This window comes from Pteropus alecto, unplaced genomic scaffold, assembly GCF_000325575.1.
Source record: "Pteropus alecto unplaced genomic scaffold, ASM32557v1 scaffold3, whole genome shotgun sequence".
NCBI classification, from domain to species: Eukaryota; Metazoa; Chordata; class Mammalia; order Chiroptera; family Pteropodidae; genus Pteropus; species Pteropus alecto.
The window spans coordinates 11,544,973-11,569,809 of NW_006442484.1; the positions used below are offsets into that span (position 1 = coordinate 11,544,973).

General features: G+C 33.6%; 1 protein-coding gene and 1 pseudogene across 1 annotated transcript in view; both read right to left on the reverse strand.

Annotated features, from left to right (window-relative positions):
• ACTR3 (ARP3 actin related protein 3 homolog) overlaps positions 1 to 24,836 on the reverse strand; it is a 58,287-nt gene extending 33,451 nt beyond the window's left edge. Inside the window, exons 1-3 of the mRNA XM_006921023.3 lie at positions 24,452 to 24,836; positions 1,544 to 1,599; positions 203 to 327 (exon numbers count right to left, since the gene is read on the reverse strand). Of these exons, the coding sequence (XP_006921085.1) occupies positions 203 to 327; positions 1,544 to 1,599; positions 24,452 to 24,495 (225 nt within the window). The 5' untranslated portion in view covers positions 24,496 to 24,836. The remainder of the gene's footprint in view (positions 1 to 202; positions 328 to 1,543; positions 1,600 to 24,451) is intronic.
• LOC112470635 lies at positions 3,355 to 3,473 on the reverse strand (annotated as a pseudogene).
• Position 24,837: the final 1 nt, after the last annotated feature.

Sequence of the window (24,837 nt, forward strand, 5' to 3'; positions counted from 1 at the left end):
GAGAAGAGGTTGAGAGTATTAGGCCTGTAATGAGTGAAATTCCAAATTGGCACAATCATTGAACAAACTAGTTTTTGAAAGAAAATTTATTTTCTTTTACAAATTTATTTATTTATTTTTAAATAAATAACTAGTTTTTGAAAGAAAATTTATTTTCTTTTACAAATTTATTTATTTATTTTTACAAATCATAAAAATTTACCTTTGTTGCATATGTAGGTTTTTCTATTGCTTCATCACCAATGAAGAAGTCTAGGTCATCAACACCTTTCATTACTCTCCTCTGAGCTTGATCACCCACTTTTGCTGACTCCTTAATAGCAATACCTTTAAAATAAAAGTTATTTACATGTCAAAATTTATTATTTTCAAGTGAAACAACTTTGTAATTTATACTTCTTCCATTATAAAGTGTTATTAAACAAAACATGATCTAGTATATTTAAATTGTCAAACTAAAGCACAAAGGTCATAAGAAACCAATGAAAAAATTCACTTAACACAATGAAATCTCAACTTCCGCCCAGAGATAAGGCCTCAAGTGTAAAAAGTCAAAAAAAAAAGTGCTGCTGTAGGATGTTTCAATTGTATCTTTAAATACCATACTAAAATCTATTTTGATTTAAGTAAAATTATAACCTAAGTCAAAATATGCTTGATAGACATTAAAAACTGAAAAATACTAACAAATGAAAATAGGAAAATTGCAAGGAAAATATTTTAAAAATAAGCTTTTTTCATATTTCTATCCTATTTGATCTATTTCGGATTATTTAAATCTAACACTGACATATGGCTCTCTCAAACATTAATCACATGTACATAAGGAAATTTCAAACCATTTAGGTAAAACCCACAAAAATCCCTTTAAATAAGTTCAGAAATTCAGCATACAGTTCCAGACTTAAAACTTGTTACACATTTCTTAATTAAGTCATAAATTTCTGAATTCGAGTTAAGCAGTCAGTCCTTCATTATAATTACCTGTCTATATATAAATATCTACAATATAAATAGATAATAGTTATCTACATACACTTAAGTTATATGACATTCATCTGTTACATTTTTATTTAATAACAATTATATCCTTAATAAAGTGAGTAGAAAGTACTGAAGGAAAGAAATTCTGAGCTATTTCATCAGTGTCATCGAAAATCTGTTCTAGGTATTAAAGAATCAGACTTAGGTAGTAGCCTAATTTCTTATATAATAAAATCCTAGAAAAGTATACCAGAAGTATAACGGAAATGCAAAAGTCGAATAGCTTTGTTTTCAAAGAGTGAAAAAAATATATAAAAGATTTTTTTAATTCATTCATTTTTGTCTTTAAAAAGAGAAATTTGGGAGATTTGGTACATGAAGAGTTCAATATAGATCTGAAATGAATGGTCGGAGGTGCAGAAATGAGGCCACACTTAAATCTTGGCAAACCATGTTTTTTAAATGATTAAATATTACAGTGCTCAGAAATGGTTTCTCTTTTACTTTAATTATTAAGAAAAATTTCTTTAAATCAGTTTATGTGGCTTAAAATACTTACAGGAAGGGATAATAAACTGTGGTTCTGTATTTCCAGCATATCCTAGTTTTGTGTATCTGCAAAACAAAAAGAATTTTATAAGGATATCACTAATATCTTAGCAATTTTAAATTTAACTCTTAGATTTTCTTTTATTGTGAAGTGAGATTACATTGTGGGTAAATAACATATAAAATTCCATAGCTTCAATTCATTTAAACATCTCTAGTTTCAAAATTATTATATCCATAGCTTTTAACCTAAAATTCCACTTCTAGAAACTGAGCCTGCAGGGATATTCATACATGTATGAAATAACGTATAACAAGGTAATGTTATTCTACATATACATGTATGTAGATGTATATACTGCATTTTCTTTTGCTATAATCTTGCTTATAACAAACAGCAAAAGACTGGAAATAACCTAAATAACCATGAAATGAGAAAGTAATTAAATACGTTAAATTTATACTATGAAATATACGTAACTATTAAAAAGAAATTAAAGCTCTTTAATGTCCTGATATGGAACAAACTCCAATATATTGTTAACCGAACAAAGCAAGGTACAGAACAATGTTTCAAGTAAACAGATGCGGTAAGAACATATAAAATATAGTTGACTGTACAGGTGCAGAATACCCCTGGAAGAGTATTTAAAAAATCAGAAATTTTAGGGAATGGAACTGGATAGGTGATGGGCAGTGGTGATAAGGAGATTTTTACTGCATATTGTTTCATACCATTTGAATGCATTACTATTCAAAATTAACTATAATTTTTTAAATGTTCTGCTCTAGTGGATTCAGCCTATATTCTTACAACAAAGATGATGAGAAATTATAAAAGCTTAGATTTGACTAGCAGCACATGGGGCGGGGGGTTGTGGGGGGAGAGAAGCTTCTTAGGAGATAGCTGGATACTTCTGGACTATGTAGGAAAACCTATTAACTATGAGCAGGCTTTACAGAGAAAATGACAATATTTGATTATTATGATTCCATATCCAAACCCAATTAAAAAGTAGGCAGGTAAATTGCTATGACATTCTTGTATTCTAATAGCTGCAGGAAATTTTTTTTGATATAAAGGGGGAAATCTCTCTTTTGGGGGTATTTTAACCCCAAAACTACATTAAAGAAACTTGATACCAAATAAACTAAATCATTAAAAATAAGGAGAAAATATAAACTGTTCAAATGTGATTTTGCTCTACCTACTAAACTGCTTCAAAGATTCCCACTTTTTAGTGTGTTTTAAATAATAAACAAAATTTCTTTATAAGGCATACAAGAGCCCCTTTAATCTGGCTTCTGATCACCTCTTCCAGCAGCCTTGACACCACACCAGACTTTCTACCCATAAAACTGCTGACAGTTTCAGAGCAGACCAACTCATTTCATGCCACAGAGCCACTATTAACACTGCTCTAACTACAGATGAGCTCCTTTCAACGCTGATTGCAATGTCTACTCTTACTCAATCTTCAAAATTCAGCTTAAATTATCTCTGCTTCTATATGAAAACTTTCAGAACTTCCCTGAGAGCTGATTACCGCTATTCTTGTTGAGTACAAATATTATTTAATAATTCCTAAGTATAGATTCTCTCAACTATAAAATAAGAAGTAATTCAAGATTGTTCAGAGTATTAAATAAGAGAAAGAGAAAAAACATTAAGCACAGCACCAAGCACAGAGTACACATTCAATACATGTCAACTCTAATAGTAATTTTTTTTTTTTTTTTTTTAAGGCGAGGCAACCCTTGGTTGATCTCACAGATTGCAAAGACCTTGTCAGCTTACAATCCCTTATCTTTTATTTTTTATGCCTACAGCACCTGGTCTTCCTAGGTGGTCTCTCATCTAAGTACTAACCAGGCCCGACCCTGCTTAGCTTCCGAGATCAGACGGGATTGCGCTTGTGAAAGGTGGCATGGCTGTAGATGTAATTACTCTTTTTATCCATTCTCTCTAAATTTTCCATTCCTCCAATAATCAGATAAAGGCCATGCAGATACCTGAACTTTTACATGCTTATAGTTATGATATAAATTATCCCTTTATTCATAAACTAAAGTCAGTCTGTAGATTTTCAGATTATACTTCATATCTGATATATTTTTACCACCCTTCCACTGCCAAACTTTTGTATTCTTCTTCCAAATCAGAGTCTCTCAATGTGAGACCTTCAAGTGTAGAACAGAATTCCTATAATAGATGAATATCAGTATAATTGAACAACTTGCACTCCAGGGACAGAAAAATTAGAATTACTCAAATGAACAAAACCAGCATCATTAACTGATGTGAATAATCTGTTCCCACTGAATTCACTGAAAATCAACTGTAACCTAGCTGAAATAAGAGGACAGAATTAGTTAATACAGTACTTGAAAAAGTGGAGGCCACAGTGGTGCCAAGAGGAGGGCCAATAGTATATTTAGCCCTTCCAGTACACAAACAGAACTGAGCCTTATCAAAATAAAGACTTCTTTAAAACAGGACAGCCTAAAACTGAGCCATAACACCCTAAAACACTCGACTGTCTGACCAATACTTAGTGGAAAGATTAATAACCCAATCATTCCTTTGACTAATCCCTCCACTTGTCACCACAGCAGTTCAAGTCATTATACACAATACACTAAAAGACAGAATAGAATGCCTTGCTTCCAATTCTATGACACCTGCAGAGAGAACAGAACCATCACCCCCGAAAAATCACTGTCTAACTCAAAATCATCTTCAAATGAGGCTCTACTGCCTACAAGATTAAGTACGAACTTGGTTCCCATTTCTAAAAAATGATTAATTGTAAACAGCTCCTAAAGTCTCTTTCAGATAAAGTTACACGATTCTGATTCCTTCAGCTAAATATTAAGGTTCTCCATGAGTCCCAATTTAACTGTATAAGTCTCCCATAATTTGTTTCCATAAACTCAACTCAAAGCACACTCATTTCTCCCTATGTGACTTGCACACATCCCTTCACATATTATCCGTGCTTACAATGCACCCTCTCAAAAAGCTCTCACCAAAACTTAGGACTCTTGATCATTCTAACTATGAGGCATCTTTTCCTTCAATAAACTGTCTCAACCACTCACTTTGTTATTTTTCTGTGTATAAAATACCATCTACCAAATATGATATTAAGGTATTTGAGGTAGAAACCATATTACAGTAGAAACTCTCTATGAAACCTCCATTTAACAAATTCACCAGATTAATTAATACTCCATTCCTGGTCAAAATCAAACTCCATAAGTTGAGCACATTCTGCAATAAATTACTTTCAAAACAAACACCAAAAGAAGAATCCAATTAACTTACTAAAGAAAACAGTCAATGCATAATCAAAATAGGTATGCTCTTCTCCAAAAACACAAAAATAACTACATATATCAACTGTATGGATATACCAAAACATCTAATCATTTCTACTATATTTAAAACACCATAGCAAAATAATTTTCTAAATTCTGGGGGCCAAGAGCAAAATGTGTTTACTAATGTTCTATTGCCTTCAATTTAAAATTTGAAAAATATTCCAAAATAACAAAATCATGTAAATTCTAGATACACTGAGTACAGATCATTAAGTTATAGTATTTAATGATTATTATAGAGGACAATATTTTCACCAATTATTAAGAAATATAAGGGGAAATGTCCTAGTTCACTTAACTTTAAAAGCTGAGCTTTGAAAATACTCAAAAAAGTTCACAAAAAAGTTCAGAAAGCATTTAGAAAACATGTCACAAGTTAAAAAAAAGTCAGAATAGGACCACCGAACTCTGACTTGAAAAAGACATTTCAATGCTCAGATCATTTTACTGCTCACATATGACCAGAGAATAGAAGTGCTAAAGTGGGAAAGGAGGAGAGATGAGAGGGAAAGTAGTCAAGGAAGATTTAAAGGAACTGAGACAAAAGCCAAGTCTAAAACGATCAGCTGGAAAAGTAAATTTCCAACTCTACATAAATGCAAACAAGATATGATTTTATTTGAAGAGTATATTCAAAAATGGGATTTGGATATAGCTGTTAAGAGGTTTGCTTTAAAACTTTATTTAAATTTTCTTTATTATATAGTTATTAGGAAAGATATAAAACTCTAAATTTACAAATGTCAAATAAAAGCTTTTAAATGTAAGTTTCCATTAACCAAACCTAATTCTATCAGTTTTTATACTTGAAATGGCTAATTTGTTTAAGACATCTTCATAGTAAACTCACAAAATTCTTGATAGCCACCAGAGAAGAAACCATGCAAGTAGACAGAAGTTTCTGTCATTTTTTCTGACTAAAAGAAACTCCTTTCTCACAATTAATTAGCATCTGATAACTTGAACTCTTTAAATTATAACTTAAGGATGTGTTTATTTAAACTAAAAGCTCTTGGTTTTCATTGACCCATGCAAAGTTCAAATTTTTTGTAATAATGCAAATAGATTTCAAATCAAGCATTTTCATATTAAGAATTTATCTAAGCATACATACATGTATCCTAGCTATAATGTTCTTTAAAATTAAAAATAATACTTACCAAACATCATAGTGAACCATTTTATTTTAATCTTACTTTTCCAAAGTGAGTTTTGCTTTGAATTCATAAATTCTATCTGTATACTTCATTATTCCACAGTCCTTGCAATTATCTATTAAGTTCTTTGGGTGTTCAAAAAAAGTCATTTATAAAATTAAGCAACTTCAGAAGACAATACATAACAAGATTATACAACATCTCCACAAAATAACATTCACACACACACCAAAATCTTCCAAAGTTGCCTTTAGCAAAAACTCTTCCTTCAGCATCTGAAACTAATATAATATTGTATGTCAACTATAACTGAGAAACAAAAAAAATCATTTGAAAAAGAATCTGTTCCTTCAGAAAGCTAGTTGACACTTTGATAACACAGCCTCCTATTATGTTTTAAACATGAGATTAAATAGCTTGGATTTTTCTTAAATTTGCCAACAGGATAACCTCAGTTAGTGTAGGATTCAGACTTGGGACAAACTTTCACACTTGCAAGCAATTTATTCAAACCGCTCTATAGACCCATGCAGTCCCTATCAAAATCCAAACAATGTTTTTTGCCGAAACAGAAAAATCTATCCTAATATTCATATGAAATCTCAAGTGACCTTGCCAAAATAATCTTGAAAAATAACAAAGTTGGAGGTCTCAAACTTCTTGATTTAAAAACTTACCACAAAGCTACAGTAACCAAAACAGAATGGCAGTGACAGAAATACAGACTAATGGAAGGAAAAGAATACAGCCCAGAAATAAACCCTCCCATATATTAAAAATTAAAAACTTCACAGATATATACCAAAAGTGGCCAAAAGTGACCAAGAAAAATTATCTGTATTCAGAGACAAAGAATTAATTTCCTTAGTATATAAAAGATACCTACCTAGAAGGTAATGACAAGGGAGGGAAATAAAAAAGGAGAAAAAAAAGAGGAAAAGCAAAAGATATTACTCATTCAAAGAAAAATAAATAGAATGTCTATAAATGAAAAGATGTTCAACTCCATGGGGTAAAAAAGAATACATTAAAAGTACACTGAGGTAATTATCTTTCCTAGCTGGAATGCAAAATGATACAGCCACTTTAGAAATTACTGAAGCATTCACTTACCATATAACCCACCAATTCTACTTCTAGGTACATAAACCAAGAAAAATAAAAACGTGTCCACACAGTGATGTATACACATTTGTTCACAACAGCTTTATTCATAATGGCCCAAAACTAGAAGAAAAACATATGGTTCATCAACGAGAATAAATAGGAGTGGTATAGTCACACAAACAAAAATTACTCCACATACGAAGAATCAGGAAAACATAACCCATTCTTCAAGGGATAGATATTAACAGAAGATAAAATGACCCAAATATTAGAATTATCAGATAAAGACTTGAAAGCAATTATGGTTATCACAATGAAGTAAAGAAAAATACATTGTAATGACTAATCATATAGTAAATATCACCAGAAACTCAAACTATAAAGAGAACAAATGGAAATTCTAGGACTGAAAAATGCCATATCAGATTTTAGAAAGTCACTGGATAAGCTAAACAGAATAGAAATGACAGGAAATAATCAGTGAACTTGAAGACAGCTGAGTAGAAATTATCCAATCTGGAAAAAGAAAAAAAAAAAGCCTAAAAAAGACACAGAGAAAAGAATAAAGCCTCAGAAACTTGGAGGACAATATGAAAAAGGTGACATACTGAAGTCCTAAAGGAGAAGAGAGGGTAGTAAAACCTTTTATGAAGGAATAATGGCTGAAAATTCTCAAGTTAGTGAAAGACATAAAAATATGGATTTAAAAGGCTCAAGAAAACCCAAGCAAAATACATACAAAGAAAACCATACCTAGGAAATATCATAATCGAACTACTAAATATCAAAGAGAGAAAATAAATCTTGAAAACAGCCAAAGAAAAATGGCCCATTACCAGGAAACAAAAATGCAAATCAGTACCACCTTCTTCTGAAAGGCTAGAAGACAGTGGAATAATATTTTTTAAGTCTGAAGTGGGTGGCGGAAACAATCGACCCAGAAATCTATAGGAGCAAAAATATCCTTCAACAATGAAAGTGAAATAAAGACATTTTTCAGATAAAAGAAAACCCATTGCCATTAAACCTATGCTATTAAAGAAAGTTCTTCAGACTAAGGGGAAATGACATTAGAGAAAAACCGAAGTGTTAATGAATGAGTAACATCAGAAGCAGTAAACAGCTAGGTAAATATAAAAGACTATTCCCCCCCAACACTAATTTTTTAACATGCTTAAAACTATTCAAAGCAAAAATGATAGTATCATGTGGGGTTATAATATGCGTAGACATAATATCTATGACTACTATAGCATAAAAGAATAGTGGGGTAGGGAATGGGAGAGAGTTAACAGACCTACAGAGATGTAAGGTTTCTACTCTTTGCATGGAGTTTTAAAATGTTAACTCTAAGTAAATGGTGAGTAGTAACTTTTCTTAAAGATGTCTGTTGTAATCTGGATAGCAATAATTTTTTAAAAAATGCAGAGATATAGTTAAAAAGCCAAAAGGTAAGTTAAAATGGAATTCTAATATTCAAATGAGTCAAAAGAAAGCAGGAAAGAAGAGAACAGAACAAATTTTAAAAAATAAATTATATATAATCCAACTATGTCCATTATGACATTAAATTTAATAGACTAAACTCTCCAATTAAGAGAGAGATAGATTTATTTTTTTAAAAAAGGCAAACCCCAATTGTATCTTGCCTGCATGCTTTGCACTTTAACTATAAAGACAGAAAATAAGAAAAGATGGATAGAAAACAAATAGTAAGCATAAGAAGGCTGGAGTGGCTATACTGATATCAGATAAAACTATTTAGAAAATGAGTAACACCAGAGATAAAGAGAAATTTTATAATAATAATAAAAGGGTAAATTCATCAAAAAGACCTAACAGTCTTAAACGTGTATGTGCCTATTAACAGTTTCAACATAATTGAAATGTGTCTGAATTAAGTGCTGCAATAATTCGACACTTACAGGAGGAAATTCTGTCACCTAGTCTCTTAGCAATCAGTTCCTCCCTCAAAAAAAAAAATCAGTAAAGACAGAAAGGATGAACACTAATAACCATTTTGATCTAACTGATATTTAGAGAATATATACTCAAAAACTACAGAACATGAATTCTTGCTAAGTATACATGGTACATTCATGTGGACCACAGATCAGCAAAGTATAGTCCAAAAGCCAAATCCAATTGGTGCTCTGTTTTGGTGTCACTGATGCGTTTAAAATGGTTTTTACATTTTTGAAGAAGGGAGGTGGAATGGAGAGATAGCTGACAGGGAGGGGAGAAAGCAGCAGCAGCAGCAACAGAGAGAGTCCATAAGTGACTCACAAAGCCTAAAATATTTATTATCTGGCCCTCTACAGAAAAAGTGTACCAATCCCTGACATAGACCGTATGCTAAGTCATAAAACAAGTCTCAATAAATGTAAAAGATTTAAATTATAAATACTAATGTTCTCTGACTATAAAGGAATTAAATTAGAAATAGCAATATCTAGGAAACCCCCAATTATTTGGAAATTAAACCCACTTTTAACCATAATCAATGACTCAAAGAAGGTATCACAAAGGAAATTAGAAAATAAAAATATCAACATTTGTGGGATGCAGCTAAAGCAGAGCTTAGAGGGAAATTTACTTTACGTGCATAGGTTAGAAAAAATAGAAAAGTCTAAAATCAATGACCTAAGATTCCCATTCCACCTTAAAAAGCTATAAAAAGGAAAGCAAAGCAAATCCAAAGTGAATGAAAAAAGGAAATAGTAAACAGAAGAGCAGAAATCAAGTTAATAGAAAACAAACAGAGAAAATTAACAAGCTTTAAAGTTGGTTCTTTGAAAAGATCAGCTAGGCTGATCAAGAAAAGTAGTACAGAAATAGCCAACACGAAAAATGAAAAACTGGTTAACACTATAGATCATACATCAAATGGATGAGAATATTACAAAACAACCAAACCACTAAACAACTCAAATGTAATGGACAAATTCCTTCAAAAACATAATTTAGTCAGTTACCAAAATCAACACGAGATGAAACACAAAATCTATTTGAATAATCCCACAGCTATTAATAATCAGTAACCTTTCCAAAAAGCAAACTCCAGGTCCAGATGCTTTCACTGGGAATTCTACCACACATTTAAGGAAGAAATAACACTTATATAAGCACTTTTAGAAAACAGAAAATCTTTTAATGAGGACAGCATAATTCTAGTATCAAAAACAGATAAAAACATTCCAAATATAGAAAACGACAGACCAATATCCATCATGAAATTACTGTTGACCCCTGAACAACGTGGGGATTAGGGATGCCAACCTCTCTGAACAAAAAATCTACATATAACTTCTGACTCCCTAAAAACTTAACTACTAATAACCTACTGTTGACCAGGAGCCTTGCCGATAACATAGTTGATTAACACATATTTTATATGTTATATGCATTATATACTGTATTCCTACAATTAAGTCAGCTAGATTAAAGAAAATGTTATTAAGAAAATCATAAGGAAAATGCATTTACAGTACCGAAAAAAAAATCCAAATATAACTAGACCTGCACAGTTTAAGCCCATACTGTTCAAGTGTCAACTGTGAAGCAAAAAATCCTTAACAAACAAATACAATATGCAAAAAAGATAATACACCATAACTAAGTAGAGCTTAACCCAGGAATATGAATTTGGTTTAACAATAGAAAAATCAAGCCTCTGCCTTTTAGAACAACTCAACAAATTTCACTGGTTTAAAGATCATGCTATAGTCTGACCGCAGAGATAATTCATGCAGACTTGTGTGCGGGTGTATATATATACACGCACACATATACATATATATACACATATATGTACATACACACACACAACATATTACCTTAACTTAAAACAAGTCATTAGGTTATCTGAGCAGTCAAATTACGAATCCACTTTACTTCTTTATACTTTCCTATACTTAAAGAAATGTCATGTTCTAAATGGTTTTTAAAAAGAGACCATAATATGAAAAAAGCAAAGCTACCCTAACCTAAGTTTATGAAACCCAGAATGTCAATATAATACTTGGAAAAACTAAAACTGGACCCTTTGTGGTCCAAGGAAGCAAGTTAAATATACAGAAAATCTCCCTGAATTATAGCAGCAATGAAAAAAAATCTACAAAGCTGATTTTGGTTAGCAAAGGAGAGAAAGGACTTGAAAACTGCTTAAAGAAGGGAATATAGTAAAGAAGATAATTCAAAAACACTTCTGAAGTTATCAAAACTTGGCGACTAGAGAACAGTACTGGAAATGTAATAAAGTTAGAGAGAGGGAAGGCCTAGACTGACAGAAATGAATGGCAAAAAATAAATGAGTTGAGTTTTATCCAAGAAATTATTAATCTATCATGGTCCTAACTGCCTCCAGGAGGGGGAAGTCTATTTGGGGACAGTCATCAATAATGCTCTTTAACTCTTAAAAAGCAAAAAGATGAAACAAATATGATAAAATGTTAGCAGGTAATAATTCTGATAAATAGGGGTATGTTACATTAATCATTGTACCCTTCTAAAACTAGTGACTGAAAGAACCTGGACTCCTTTGAGTCAACAGAAAACATTCTTCCAGTCCTTTTAGGCCTAAAACATACATAAAATCTAACTCCTTTTCACTAGTGGAGAGGAAAGAACATGGAACTTATAAACAAAGTCATGAGTGAAATGTTTGTTCCAGCATTTACTTTCCTGTGATCATAAACTTTATTCCTAATGTATAAGGAATAAAACCGAATTCACAAGGCTGTCATCATGATTCAAGAAGACAACAGTGAATGACACTCACTAAATATTCAGTGAACATTTTCCTTCCCAGATCATTTTCCTTTATCCATAGGTCTCCTTTTATTCCTCTATCCATTCCTGTAGTTATTATTTCAAAGACCCCTGACAATGTTTTTCCCAATCTTTTTGCTAGTACATCAATCCAACTATCTACCACTAAAGATGTAGATTACGGCAGTCAATATCTGTTTCATGAAAGAGGCCAGTCATAAATGGCGACATACCAGAATAGTAAATCCATCTAAAGACAGGAAGTAAATTAGTGGTTGCCAAGGGCTGAGGGCAGGGAGAATGGAGAGTTGATAGCTAATGGGTATGAGGTTTCTTTTGGGGGTGATGAAATGTTCTGAAATTGATTGTGGAGATGGTTGCACAACCTTGTAAATGTACTAAAAATCACTCAATATACACTTTAAAAGGGTACATGTTAAGCTATGTGAATTATATGTCAACAGAACTGTTTAAAATAGAATAAACTACTACCAATCTTCTGCTTCATAATCTACACAATCTACAGCCTATCAAACCAATTGCAAACCACAGCGCACCATTTTAAATCTTTCTGAAATAAGGCAGGATATAAAGAAATAAGATAAACTACTTGCTGTCCCACAGCTTCCAATAGGAATACTTCAATTCCAGGAAGGGCAATCTTCTAATTGTCCCCTCCTTCAAATATTGTGAAATTCCTTCCTGACTTTCCTTCATCAATTAAATATTTACTGGGAATTATTAAATACTATGCATGAGGAGAGCGAGTGAACTTGAAGAGAGTGAACAAAAAAGACATGCTGCCATCACATAGCTTTCAATTTAGCTTACATATTTCACACTGACAAAATCTTCCTTCCCTTCTACATATCATATCCTTTTTATACTTTTCCAAGGATTTGGTCAAGTTCAGCTCCTCCATAAATCATCTTCTAACTACTACCACCCTTATTAATCTCTCTAAACAATTAAAGACTAATATGCCATCCTTAATTATTTTACATACTCTAGTTTCATCTTTGGAACTAAACTGTAACCTCAAGTATAAAAGCATGCTATAGCTTTCTGTATATACCATAGTATTCAGCACAGAACTGAGAACGTTTTAATACTGAAATAAGTAATTACTTTCAATACCTGTATATAATATTTATAGCTATAGCTACCTTATATGTCAACTACTTTGCTATGCACTTTATATTATCTCTAATCTTTATCATAACTCTGTAAAATAAATGTTCTATCTCTGTTTACACACTGAGAAACTGCAGCTCAAAAAAGCCACTTCAAATAAAGCTCGATTTGAACTCAAGTATCTATAATCTTCCAAAGTCAGTGCTCTTTTGTACTGAATCCTTTAAGTATAAGTAGTTACAACCAAAACACAACCAGAGGAAGAACTAACAATACAGTTTATCACACTAGCTAAGTGACCTTCGGCAAGTAATCTATACTGTCACAGTTTCATCTGTAAAAAAGTAATAGCATCTAATTCATAGGGTTAGATATCAAATGAACTGATATATGCAAAGCAATCAGAACAGTCCCGGCACACAGTATGCAATATATAACTGTTGGCTATTATTTTTATCATAATTCACCATAATGAAGTCATCAAATATACTTCCTACTCTCATAAGCCTGGTTTATGATAGATTATGGCTTCATACTACCCACAACATAACTGAAGTGAGAATTCAAGAACTTCCAGACTGCCATAACGCAGCTCCAACATATCTTTTTCAGTTTAACTGAACTCAAGAAATACCTATTGAGCATCTACCATGTATCAGACTCTTTCACATCTTTTCTGTACCATAGCAAACATCAATACTTCCTTGTACCATATCAAACCTAACATACCCAAATGTTAGGTTCAACCTTTACTTTTCCCACATCGCTTTGTTTCCTCCCACTGTTTTCTCACCAGGTAACACTAATCTTATATCTGCCAATCAATACTTTACTCATCTTAAAGGCCTACTTCAGTTATTACATCTACCAAATAGCCTTTTTTCATCTTCCTTGGAAAATATAAATTTTTCCTTCACCTTCAATTCTAAAAAGTTTCATTAATACCTGCCAAAACATTTATCGCACTGTCATAATTATCTGTACACATCTAGGCTTCCTAAGGACAGGCACCATTTTCTACTCAACTTTATAGTCTCCATAACAAAAGTATTGCAAAAGTATGCATTTGCATAGATGATGCTTATTAGATATTTACTGAAACCAAGTTTTCCAACTACAAACCAGATGCATAAGCTATTTCCTCCCTTTCTAATACACACACACATACCCTACTATCATCTGGGAAAAAAATGAGTTCAGTTCAAATTCTTTAAATTATAATTCTGGTTCACTATTAAAAAAACACACAGCCTCTCATATCACCGCATTGGCAAGTAGGTGCTACTTGCCAAATACTCCACAATCAAAAAATTACTAGACTGTTATAACTCTGTCCTAATGAAAAAAAATCCCATATTATTACACTATCAACTATTTTAAAAAAACTGCTCTTTCACATATTTAGATTGAACACTGAAATTCACAAGGGTTTTTGCACTTTTGGAAAAGAATGTGTTAATTCAAATCGCTAGTTAGTACTGGATCAAGTAGTTATTAAAATAAAATTAAGGAAATTAAGACAACAAAGAAAAACTGGCAACATATTTCCCTATCCCCATCTTTTCTCCTACATTAGACACTCATTTTTTCAGCCAGAATCGAATCCCCATTCCTATTCTAAGGGACTCATCAATGATTAGGTCTTAGCAAGAGGCAAAACTCCACATCCATTAGAGAAGGAGGGAACTAATATTGACCCATCCTAATGCTGTCAGCTACTATACAGCAAATGATCTATGTCTTGCCAATCTGAGCTTAAGGTCAAAACTTTGAATCTTGACTGAATATACTACAAGATGAAAAGATGGTTTAGAATTCATATCACTAGTGTCCAGTTGTAGCATCCTGCAGACCTCCCACAGCATGACTTTGATGGAAGGCTGTTGTTATCTGGACTCTCTTTTTCTCTGCTTTTCTGAGCCTGATATCTCCAGCCTTCCCATCGGCTTTGTGATCTACACCATATCCTTTCAACTAATTCTTTTTTTGTTTGTTTGTTTGTATCAAACTAGAGCTTTTTTGTTGTTTACATCCAATGTTTCTCATACAGACACGTTACCTTTCTCTTCTACTTTTCACTGTCTTTATATCAATTTTAAATCCTGTTCATTAAAAAAAATCAAAGCTTTGTTTTGTTTTTTAAATAACTTTCTGCAATTTGAAACAAGCAAGACAGGTCCCTTTGAAAGGCATTTTAGAAGCAATAAAATTCTCAATTAATCTTTTATGCAAATAACAAATTAACCAAGGCGGAAAAAAAGATCTTTCTCCTTTGCTTTGTTACCGCTATCTTTTTCATTATACAGCAAAATTTTAAAATAAATACTTTCAAACAGGAAACATACAATCTTCTACTAAAACTGTGTGCTTTTTATATGAAATGCATCTAAATTCATCTTCTACTGCAGAAATAATAATCTCTTTAATTCTATTTTAGGAAAAAAAATAGAATCCTGGCAATCCATGTGTTTCCTTTAATGTATATATTCATTATTTTCAGAGGCAAATGCCAAATACTAAGTCCTCTGCGCTTAACAAAAAAAAACTTTTCACAGTTATATATTAAGTTCTTATTCTTAAGCTGAACTATTTCGTTTTATGCAGTCATTGAGAGAAGAATGACTTTTTAAATGTATCAATTTTCAAATTGCAGCTATATGCATACATTCATTTTTAAAGTTATTTGTAATTAAACATTTCATTAAATGAACTACCCTGAATTAACTAGCAATTGTCAGTTTTATCATGTTAGATACAATATATGTCCTTGTAATATTCAAGGCTAATAAATAAGTCTGTCATTTAATTTGCAAGTGTTTCAGGTTAATCAAATTAATAAACTGGTCACTAAGACCTCTCTATATTTTTCATATTTGTACTAAAAATTTGCAGTTCTAATAATAGGAGATATTTTATATGTATGTTTAAATGTAAACACTCTTCAAAAACTGGGTTAACATTTTAATCACCTTTGTTGAACATATCCCACCTAGGGGCAGTATAGCAGTGGGCTCTGGAATCAGACTGCCTCAGGGCTCAAATTCTCGATATACTACTTAACTGTATCCACTATTTACTTTAGCAAGTTACTTAAGCTCTCTATACCTTAGTTTCCTCATTTTTAAAATGGAAATTAAAGTACTTACTTCACAGGGTTTCTGAAAAGGTTACAAACAATTCTCTCAAAAACAAAATTTTTAAACGTCCTTGAAATGTCTCATTTGTACACAATCCATGTAATAAGTCTATAAATAACTGAAATCTAAAAACTAAAATAAATATATCTAAGATTTATATGCCTAAAATAATTTAAAAATAAAATTATTTTTAAACTTGGTTTAAAATGTTATGTCGAACATAAAAATTAGTTTTTTATGTCAGATGTGTTTGTATTGCAACAAAAACACTAAAACACATGTTGCACCAGGTCTCAACTAAAACTACCTCAACTATATATAATATACATTACGTTATTTCAACTTCTAACAAGAAATTTCAACTAGATGGGAACTCTGAAAAAATTTTAAGAGAATTCAATAATGCTATCAATTAATAATTAGGAACACTTCTGAAAGACATTGATCAACTCTGGACCTCTGTCTCATTTGTAAAGAGTGGTTTAAATTCTTTCTCAAAGTCTTCTTAAGTTCCATAAGTCTATGTGAGTCATTAAACACTTCCCTTAATTCACGAAAGTATCACAAATACATGTTAAATGCTATTTTTGTAGCCTCAAGTAATTGAATTTTAAAAATGCTTATATAGCAGTACAACGTAACTAAACTAAGCTCTGAAACTTTAAGCACACTTGTGTCTTATGATAAACCAATACTATGTATTTTTTCACTATTTCAAAAACCAATCCTAAACTGTATTTTTGTACTCCAATTGCCCTTTGTAAGATGTTATCTTCCTTATGACAATTCCCATTCACACTAAATACTGTAACTGAAAACGTCTTAAAGACACCCTCCACAAAGGGCAAGAAGCTTTAAAGGAGAGAATGTTTAAAGATGGAATGGAATGTTCAGCAACAGGAAATGAATAAAATGTTATTTTGAAGTATGTGTTAGGGAGAAGGAATAGAAGGGGAAAAGAATATTATCTAACTACACAAATTCAAGATTATTCCTTTCCTGGTTACAAGGGGTACGTAAGAATCAATTGAGTTTAAATCCACAATTTGGAAAGGTTTTGAAAAAAAATTTTTTGAAAGAAAATTATTAAAATTCCACAAAATGATCCTTCGGAAAAATTAGGATATCACATTTGTCTTTTTGCTCTGGTATTAATCAACTATGTAGATACTTTTTATATATTTTGATATAAAGGCTCACATAAAGATGTAAAACAAACAACACACCAAGTAATATTAATCACCATCTTACTCTGAAGAACCAAACTTAAAACATTAATCCACTAACATCACCTTATTTTGCACTGTTACTTAATAATGCATGTATTTATAAGTGCTTGGTAAGCTATAAAGCATGTTAATGTAGTGTTATTACTTAACTGCTCTGCTCTTGCCTCTTTATGCCAGTGGCTATAACAGATCAGTAATGTCATAAAAGAGGCTACAAGTTCCAATAGAATTACAGGTGAGCATTCAAATGCCTTTTTATAGAGGAATTTTGTTTCAGAAAACACTGCTTGGAGCTACGTTTAACCATTCCAGCACTTCTGCCTCTAATCCAGGCATTTATCTGTTTCTACATGTTGGAGGAGGGGAAGCATACTGGACAAGGAGGAACACCAAGAAGGGAAATTTAGCCCTATTTTGTGCAAACTCTCATCTTAAGGAGGAAAAAAAAAATGGGATGAGGTAGGAGACTGGCTGTTAGCATAGCTGATCGTTCACCACTTCAAGCTACATGTGCTCATTCTTCTCTCTGTGATGCTCCAGAAGCCAAATCACATATCCAAGATTTTTTAAAGAAGAAACATTAATACTCAATCTTTGTTTTCTCCTTAAAATGTAACTTTATTAGCTTCATTGTATAAATTATAATCATAAATGCCAAAATCTGCGCTTCATTCTTGAAGTTCCTGTATTTTTAACTTCCTCTAGAACATTTCCAATTATGAATCATCAACTTCAGTAACAAATTCCAATTTCACTCAGCTTCTTAAAACCAACTCCCTTACTGTCCCACCCAAACTCAATCTTGCACTCTTCACTGATGCCTATTTACAATCCACTAGAATCAATTGCCAAGTCCTAGTTTTATTTTCATCTCTCAAATAAGCAAAAACTGTAGTAGGCAAAGCACTGCAGGAGGTAAGAAAACAAACATGACATTGTGTGTTCCTTTCCTTAAAATCTTCAATTAAAAAAAAGAGCTAACTGATATGTAATAACTACAATGTATTGAGCTCCTATTATGTGCCAAGCATGATAAACCACTCTTAAGTTAAAAAAAAAATAATAAAAATTAGATACTATAATCTCCAAATAACAGACCTGAAAAATAAGACCTGTAGAATTTGAAGTGCATGGTCAAAGAGCTAGTAAATGGTAGAGCTTAAACTCAAAAAACAGCTATGACTACAAAGTCCCTGCTAACTATAAATAAACAATACAAAGCGATATAATTGCCAGAGGAAAAGTACCACCGAAAGAAGCAACCTTTCCCATTATTTCTCTCCTCTGCTCCAGAGGCTGGTGCTAGCAGAGGGCTGCTTAAATATAGAGGGGTAAGGGGAGGGTAAAGTGGGTAAAGGGGATCAAATATATGGTAGCTGAAGGAAACTGGACTTTGGGTAGAATATACAGATATCGAATTATAATGTACACCTGAAAATTATATAATTGTATTAACCAATGTTACTCTAATAAACTTAACTTTTAATAATAAAAAAACAACTAGGAAGACCATTTAAGTAAATATCCCTAGGTCCAATCCTTAAGATCCCAAGTCACTGGGTATGGGTGTTTCTGATGTATTTTTTTTTTAAACCATACCCCTAATTCTTGTTTGTTCATTCACTCATTCATTCAACAAAGAACTGAGTTCCTACTCTGCACCAAGTCCCATAACTGCTTCCCAAATACCTCTTTTACATCTGATCCTTCAGCATTCTACTCTGCAAATATTCTAAAAGCCCTATTTTCAACATTTCACTCCTCTATCAGATTTTTATTCCCTATCAAGTAAAATTATATTGAATCACAGCTTTGCTCATGGATAATGAACAACTAGTACACAGTTAAGTGCTCAATGTTAGTAGTACCTTTTCACATTACATAATCTGCTCTGAATTATACTATTATGTACTCAATTCATAAAGTAGGGGACTGGTGTAACATATGCTAAGAGGGCTAAAGACAAGAAGCAGCTACTCTTCCCTTTCTGCTATATATGCTTTTCCTTCTCCCTGCATCCTTCTAAATTCTTAAAAGGAGAGCTCATATCCTACCTTCAATAAACATTCCTTGACTCTTCACGACGACAATAATCTTTCTTTCCTTACAACCTACAGAATAGCTATTTCTGTCAGAAAAGGACGTATCTTAACATTTGATTTAATGCAGTCCTCCACCATACTCTAATTTTTTAAATGATTTATAGCTCTTGTCTCATTAAGATTCTTGAGAACAGACTGTATTATACATTTTCATTATAATTCCAAGAGTGCCTGGCCTACTGCTAAGTATATAGTAAGCCTTGATTTGACAATACTTTTCCACCTGTGCAAGTACTCCTTAAGTTATTAACATTGCTTTCTGCCTTTATAACATCACATATGAGTTCTCTCAAGAATATCTAAATGATTCAAAATTGTCAAAGGCTCATCCTCTATGTAAGGAGACTATTATCTAGTGTAATGGCTTTATCACACTTGTTTGCTACAATATCTTGGGAAAGTAATTTAATTTATCTAAGCCTAAATTTTCCTGTCCATAAAGAGATAATACTTCTCTGGTTGCTGTGAAAAGTAAATGAGGCAACAGAAATTATTTACCACAGGGCTTGACACATAATTCTTGATATATGTTAGCTGTTAGCATTTCCTGATAAATAAAACATTTAATGTTTTTCTCCCTTTTATATGAAAGCAAATTTTTTTTTCTAGAGATTAAAATTTGAGCAAAACTAAAAGGAAATAAGTCAATAAAGTCACAAACCCAGAAAGAAAATCTAGTCAGAAAGATCTGAACTGAAATGTTTTCTCTAATTAAATCAAATGCATACGGCTGGGGTTTCGTAGTAAGATTATTTTAAACAAAAAAATAAATAGAGTTAACCTTACTAATAAAAATAAAACAAAGTACATAGTTCTGAAAAGGGGCTCAAGAGTCCTCACGGTGTAAAATAAAGAACACAGGGCTTAAATACAGAAAAACTTAAGTCCAAATAGCAACTCTCACTACCTGCTAACTACATGACTTTAAAAAGGTAATCCAAATTTTCTAATCCTGTTTTCTCACTTGTAAAATGAAGTAAAAATAGCTGTCACAAAATTAAATAAGGTAAACAAAAATATCTGGCTGGCAGGTCCTCCACTGCTGGATCTTTCTCTATGCTTAAAAATAAAATTTCTGAATTGTGTTTTACAATAAAGCTGGAAAGTTCATTAGAAACATATGCAATTAAAAATCAGTTTTTCAACACAAAAGTGTCAGGCAGAAAAGGAAGAAAGAACGAGATTTAGAAAGTCTAAGTAAGGCTGTAACTTCTCGACAGGAACATGTCGAGAAGTTGCAGCCTTACTTAGACTTTCTAAATCTAACATTTACATTTACTTAAAACATCATGCAAAACATAACCCATGAAGGAATAAGAATTTTAATGAAATTTTATTTTGGTAACAAGATATTGTGAATGTTTTTGCTCTTGGAGATGGCTGGAGAAATAGTACTATTAAATATTATGTACAGAATTCATGAGAAAATCATGAACTTTCCACCTACTATGTTTTCACCCACACACTCAGTCCCTCCTCCCCTTGCTCTCAAACAAGATCATCCTATCTACACTTATTGCTACAATGCAGCCACAGGATGAATAAAATAAGCTCCTCATCCACTGACACCAACAAAATATTTACGCTTACATTTTAGATTGCTAAGAAGTTTAAATTAGACATATTCTTTATCTCAATATATCCAAGAGTACTACAATAAGAATATATTAACCTCTGCTAACATAATCAGTGGAAATAGTTTACCATGTTATTAGGAAAAAAGAAAGCCATAAAGGGGAAAAAGAAATTTTATAATACAAAGCTCTGGAGCCAAGCTACAACATAATAAAGTGCATAAGAAATTCCTCTATTTCGTTTGAATGTTGAAGAAATTTGAGTGAAAACATGCAAAAAATAACAAGATAATCTTAACTCTGCAAGTGTTACAGCGTATTTAAAAATGCTTTTCTAAAAAAAAGTTTTCCTCACCACTAGCAGCAGAGTTGAGTTCTGTAATTTAGTTCTTGAACAACCAGCTCTATCAACGAGAATCTCTGTGGCCAAATTTTATTCCACGGTTTTGTAATATAGACCAAAAAAGTATGTAGACAGGGTATTGATGAAAACATTCTAAATTCTTTTTAAAAGATGCTATTTTCTTCTATGCTCTGAGCTCAGCTGGTTCTTCATTTTATGTTGAAATAAAGGATCTCTGCTGGAAGATTTTTAAGTTCCGGGATTAAGCTTCATGTTCCTAACTCTTACAAATCTCTTATCTAAGACCACCAAAGTTTCACAGATGGCCGCATTTTTTCAGACATCTTTTGCCTAATTTATATAATTAGATGGAATGAGCAGCCTGATTAAGGTAATTTTTCACTTAACGTTAAGTGGAAATTGCATTTAGAGACCTAATACATGAACACATTCTCTAAAGCACAAAGAACACACAAATCATAGGTGCACAATTTGCATCTGGGGACCACAATATTCTGGAACGTAAAATACCCTACACTAAGGCCTTACTTAGAAATGCTTAACCCAGGCCCAAACTCAATGAGCTATCCTCTACGTGCTAATAAAGCTAAAGGTGTAACATTCCAGGAGCAGCATTAATAGGCAACTGAAAGACCAAAAAATCTTATGAAGACCAAAATAAATGGATCTCTAAAGATGGAATTTCAGATTGTGCTGGATGGTAAAAGAAAGTGATGGGCAATAGGGAATCCTAATCAGTTCCATTCAATTCGTGATGAGTGTCCAGTTAACAACTTCTCTTTGTGAGGTAAAACTAATGTAATGTAAAATGTAATAACTGAAATATTAAAACAAAAATATCCTATATATTGAACCTCTCTCTCCAAGCTTCCTGGTCATTCAGCAGGTGTCTTAAATTTAAGGCTGCCCTATCAGAAAGAGGTCACTTAAGGACAATTAACTTCAATGAAATACCTAGTATACTAATTAAAAAATAACCAAAACTGTAGTTCCAAAGGGAAAAAAGAAGTGAGAAATAGTGACATCCTACTAAAGATATTACCCTGTTATTTATTAGGGTGACAATTATCTACATTAATTTTATTGACAACCCAATAATTTCTAAAGTATAAAATATTAATTATGTAGCAGTATTTTTCACTTTAAAACACACTTGAAAATTCTTTCTCAATCAGGCCAAATCTAATTTTAAAACTGACCCTAAACATAAAACTACTCACCAATTAGACTAAGAGATAAAAACAATACTGGTTCAGGGAAGGGAGACTGGATTAAGAAAAAAATTAATTTGAAGCTGGTCACCAAAAAAATAAATAAATAGAAATTCCAAGGCTAAACTAGGGTAAAGCTTCCCAAGGGAAAATATTAATAAATCGGTTGTTACCCTATGCATGACTAGGATTTCAGAAAATGCACACTAGCATGAAGTTAAGAGAAATTTTACAGGGAGTAAGTGTGGAGTACACTATCCTTTCAGGAAGAATAGTTTGCTTTATAAAAAAACAGGGATAAAGAAGGCTGGCAACCCACCCCTCACATCCTCCTCACCCCCCAAAATTAAGAATATTTTGAGAATTAAGAGATGTAATAATAAATAAGTTCAGAACACACCCACAAAAAAAACACTTCCAATACTGTAACATAAAGCAATCATTCTACATTAAAATATAGACAGTATTTCCTCTACGATTATTGCCCACTAAGCCACTTCATCTACAGTACTTTTCTTATAGGGAAAACGTGCCTGACTTTTAATTAATGCATGGTTCCAGAGTGTTCACATTTTATATGTTCAATCCCATACTGTGAATGAGGGCTGTGCTGAGTGGGGGACCCTAAAGTACAAAGTGTGGTATAACTAAAATGTCTAATACAAAAGGAGCTACCACTTTAACGCCATCCTATTTTAGTGACTATAATAAATAACTCCTTGAAAAGCAAGCACATCCCTTTATAACTGTATACCTTCCGTCTCACTTTAAGATATCATCACAGAATGAATGTGTACAACTTAATTATTTTCCCGGGTGCTTCCTTTCCTTCCCTCCTCGTAGAACACAAATATATTTTTTTAAGTTCACATAAATTGATACCTAGCACTAGTAACTCGGTCTATTTGAAATGGGCTTAATTTTGAAAGTTCTAATAAGATGTGTTCAGGTTGGAAACGAAAAACTACCTTATAAGGGTATAAAAGGCTGAAAGCAGGAAGCGGCTTTGACAAAACTAAGGAAGTTGCAGCGCGCTTGCTCACTGGGGGACTTTTTTGAGGCAAGAGAAGTAACACATGACATCTTTCTCTCTCAAATTAAAATGTGACTTGGTTCACCGGCTTAAAAACGCAGTGGGAGATGGAAAAAACCGGGAGTTAAAAAGGAAGAGGAGGTGGGTGGTTAAATGAAAGCCCCGATTTAGGTTCCCATTTTCAGAGTCTGAGTCTTCCCATTCCCCCACCCACACCCCGGGCAGTGTTGTCACACCAATCTTGCAAAACCTACACAGAGCGCTTCTCTTTTCTCGCTCTTCTGCCAGGCGAGTCCCCGCGCTCGATTCTCAAACCCACCGGCAGGAAAGGGTGCAGAGGGAAAGGAGAGCCTGGTGCCCAGGGCTCGGCGACCACCCCCACCGTGCCCGCGAGCCCCGGGGAGGCGACCGTCCCCGCATCTCCTTGGGCGGCGCTGCCCACAGCGGTGGGGGAAGGGCCGCGAAGAGTAGCACGGAGAGATCCACTCCACGGCGGCTTCCCGGTCTCAGGCCTCTGCCTGGGTCCCAGAGGGTGAAACCAGGGTACAAGGGAGGCCCTGCCTCTCCGGGCCCCACCCCTCGCAACCCAGAGGGGCTAGAATGACACTGCCGGCGGCAGCACCTTGCCGCACCATTCATCTCCCAACCTCCTCCCTCCCCCGCCATTTTCCTACCTCAGCCTCAGTTTCCCCACCCCCGCCCGTCAGCCCCCTTACCCGGTGCCACAGTCCACCACACAGGCCGGCAGCCGTCCCGCCATCTTCCTCCTCGCCTGCTCCTGCTGCTGCCGCCGTCTGCTCCGTACTGGTCGTGGCCAGGGATTGGCGGCAGGGGATAGGAACTATCTGACCATCCACAGCCGAGCCGCCCTCTCCGTCCGGGGGGGAGCCGGGAAGCCGAAGCAGTAGCGAGAAAGCAGTAGGCTCGGTCAGCGACTACCACTTCCGCAACCCAGGAGGGCAGCCAGTCCCCGCCCTGCCCCGCCGCGGCCTCCTCCCCCTCTTTCTCCCCTCCTCCTCACTCCTGCCCCCACCCTACAACTTCTTCCCCTCACGCCGCCTTTCCCGGGGAAGTCAAGATGGCCGCCAGTGCCGACGCCCTG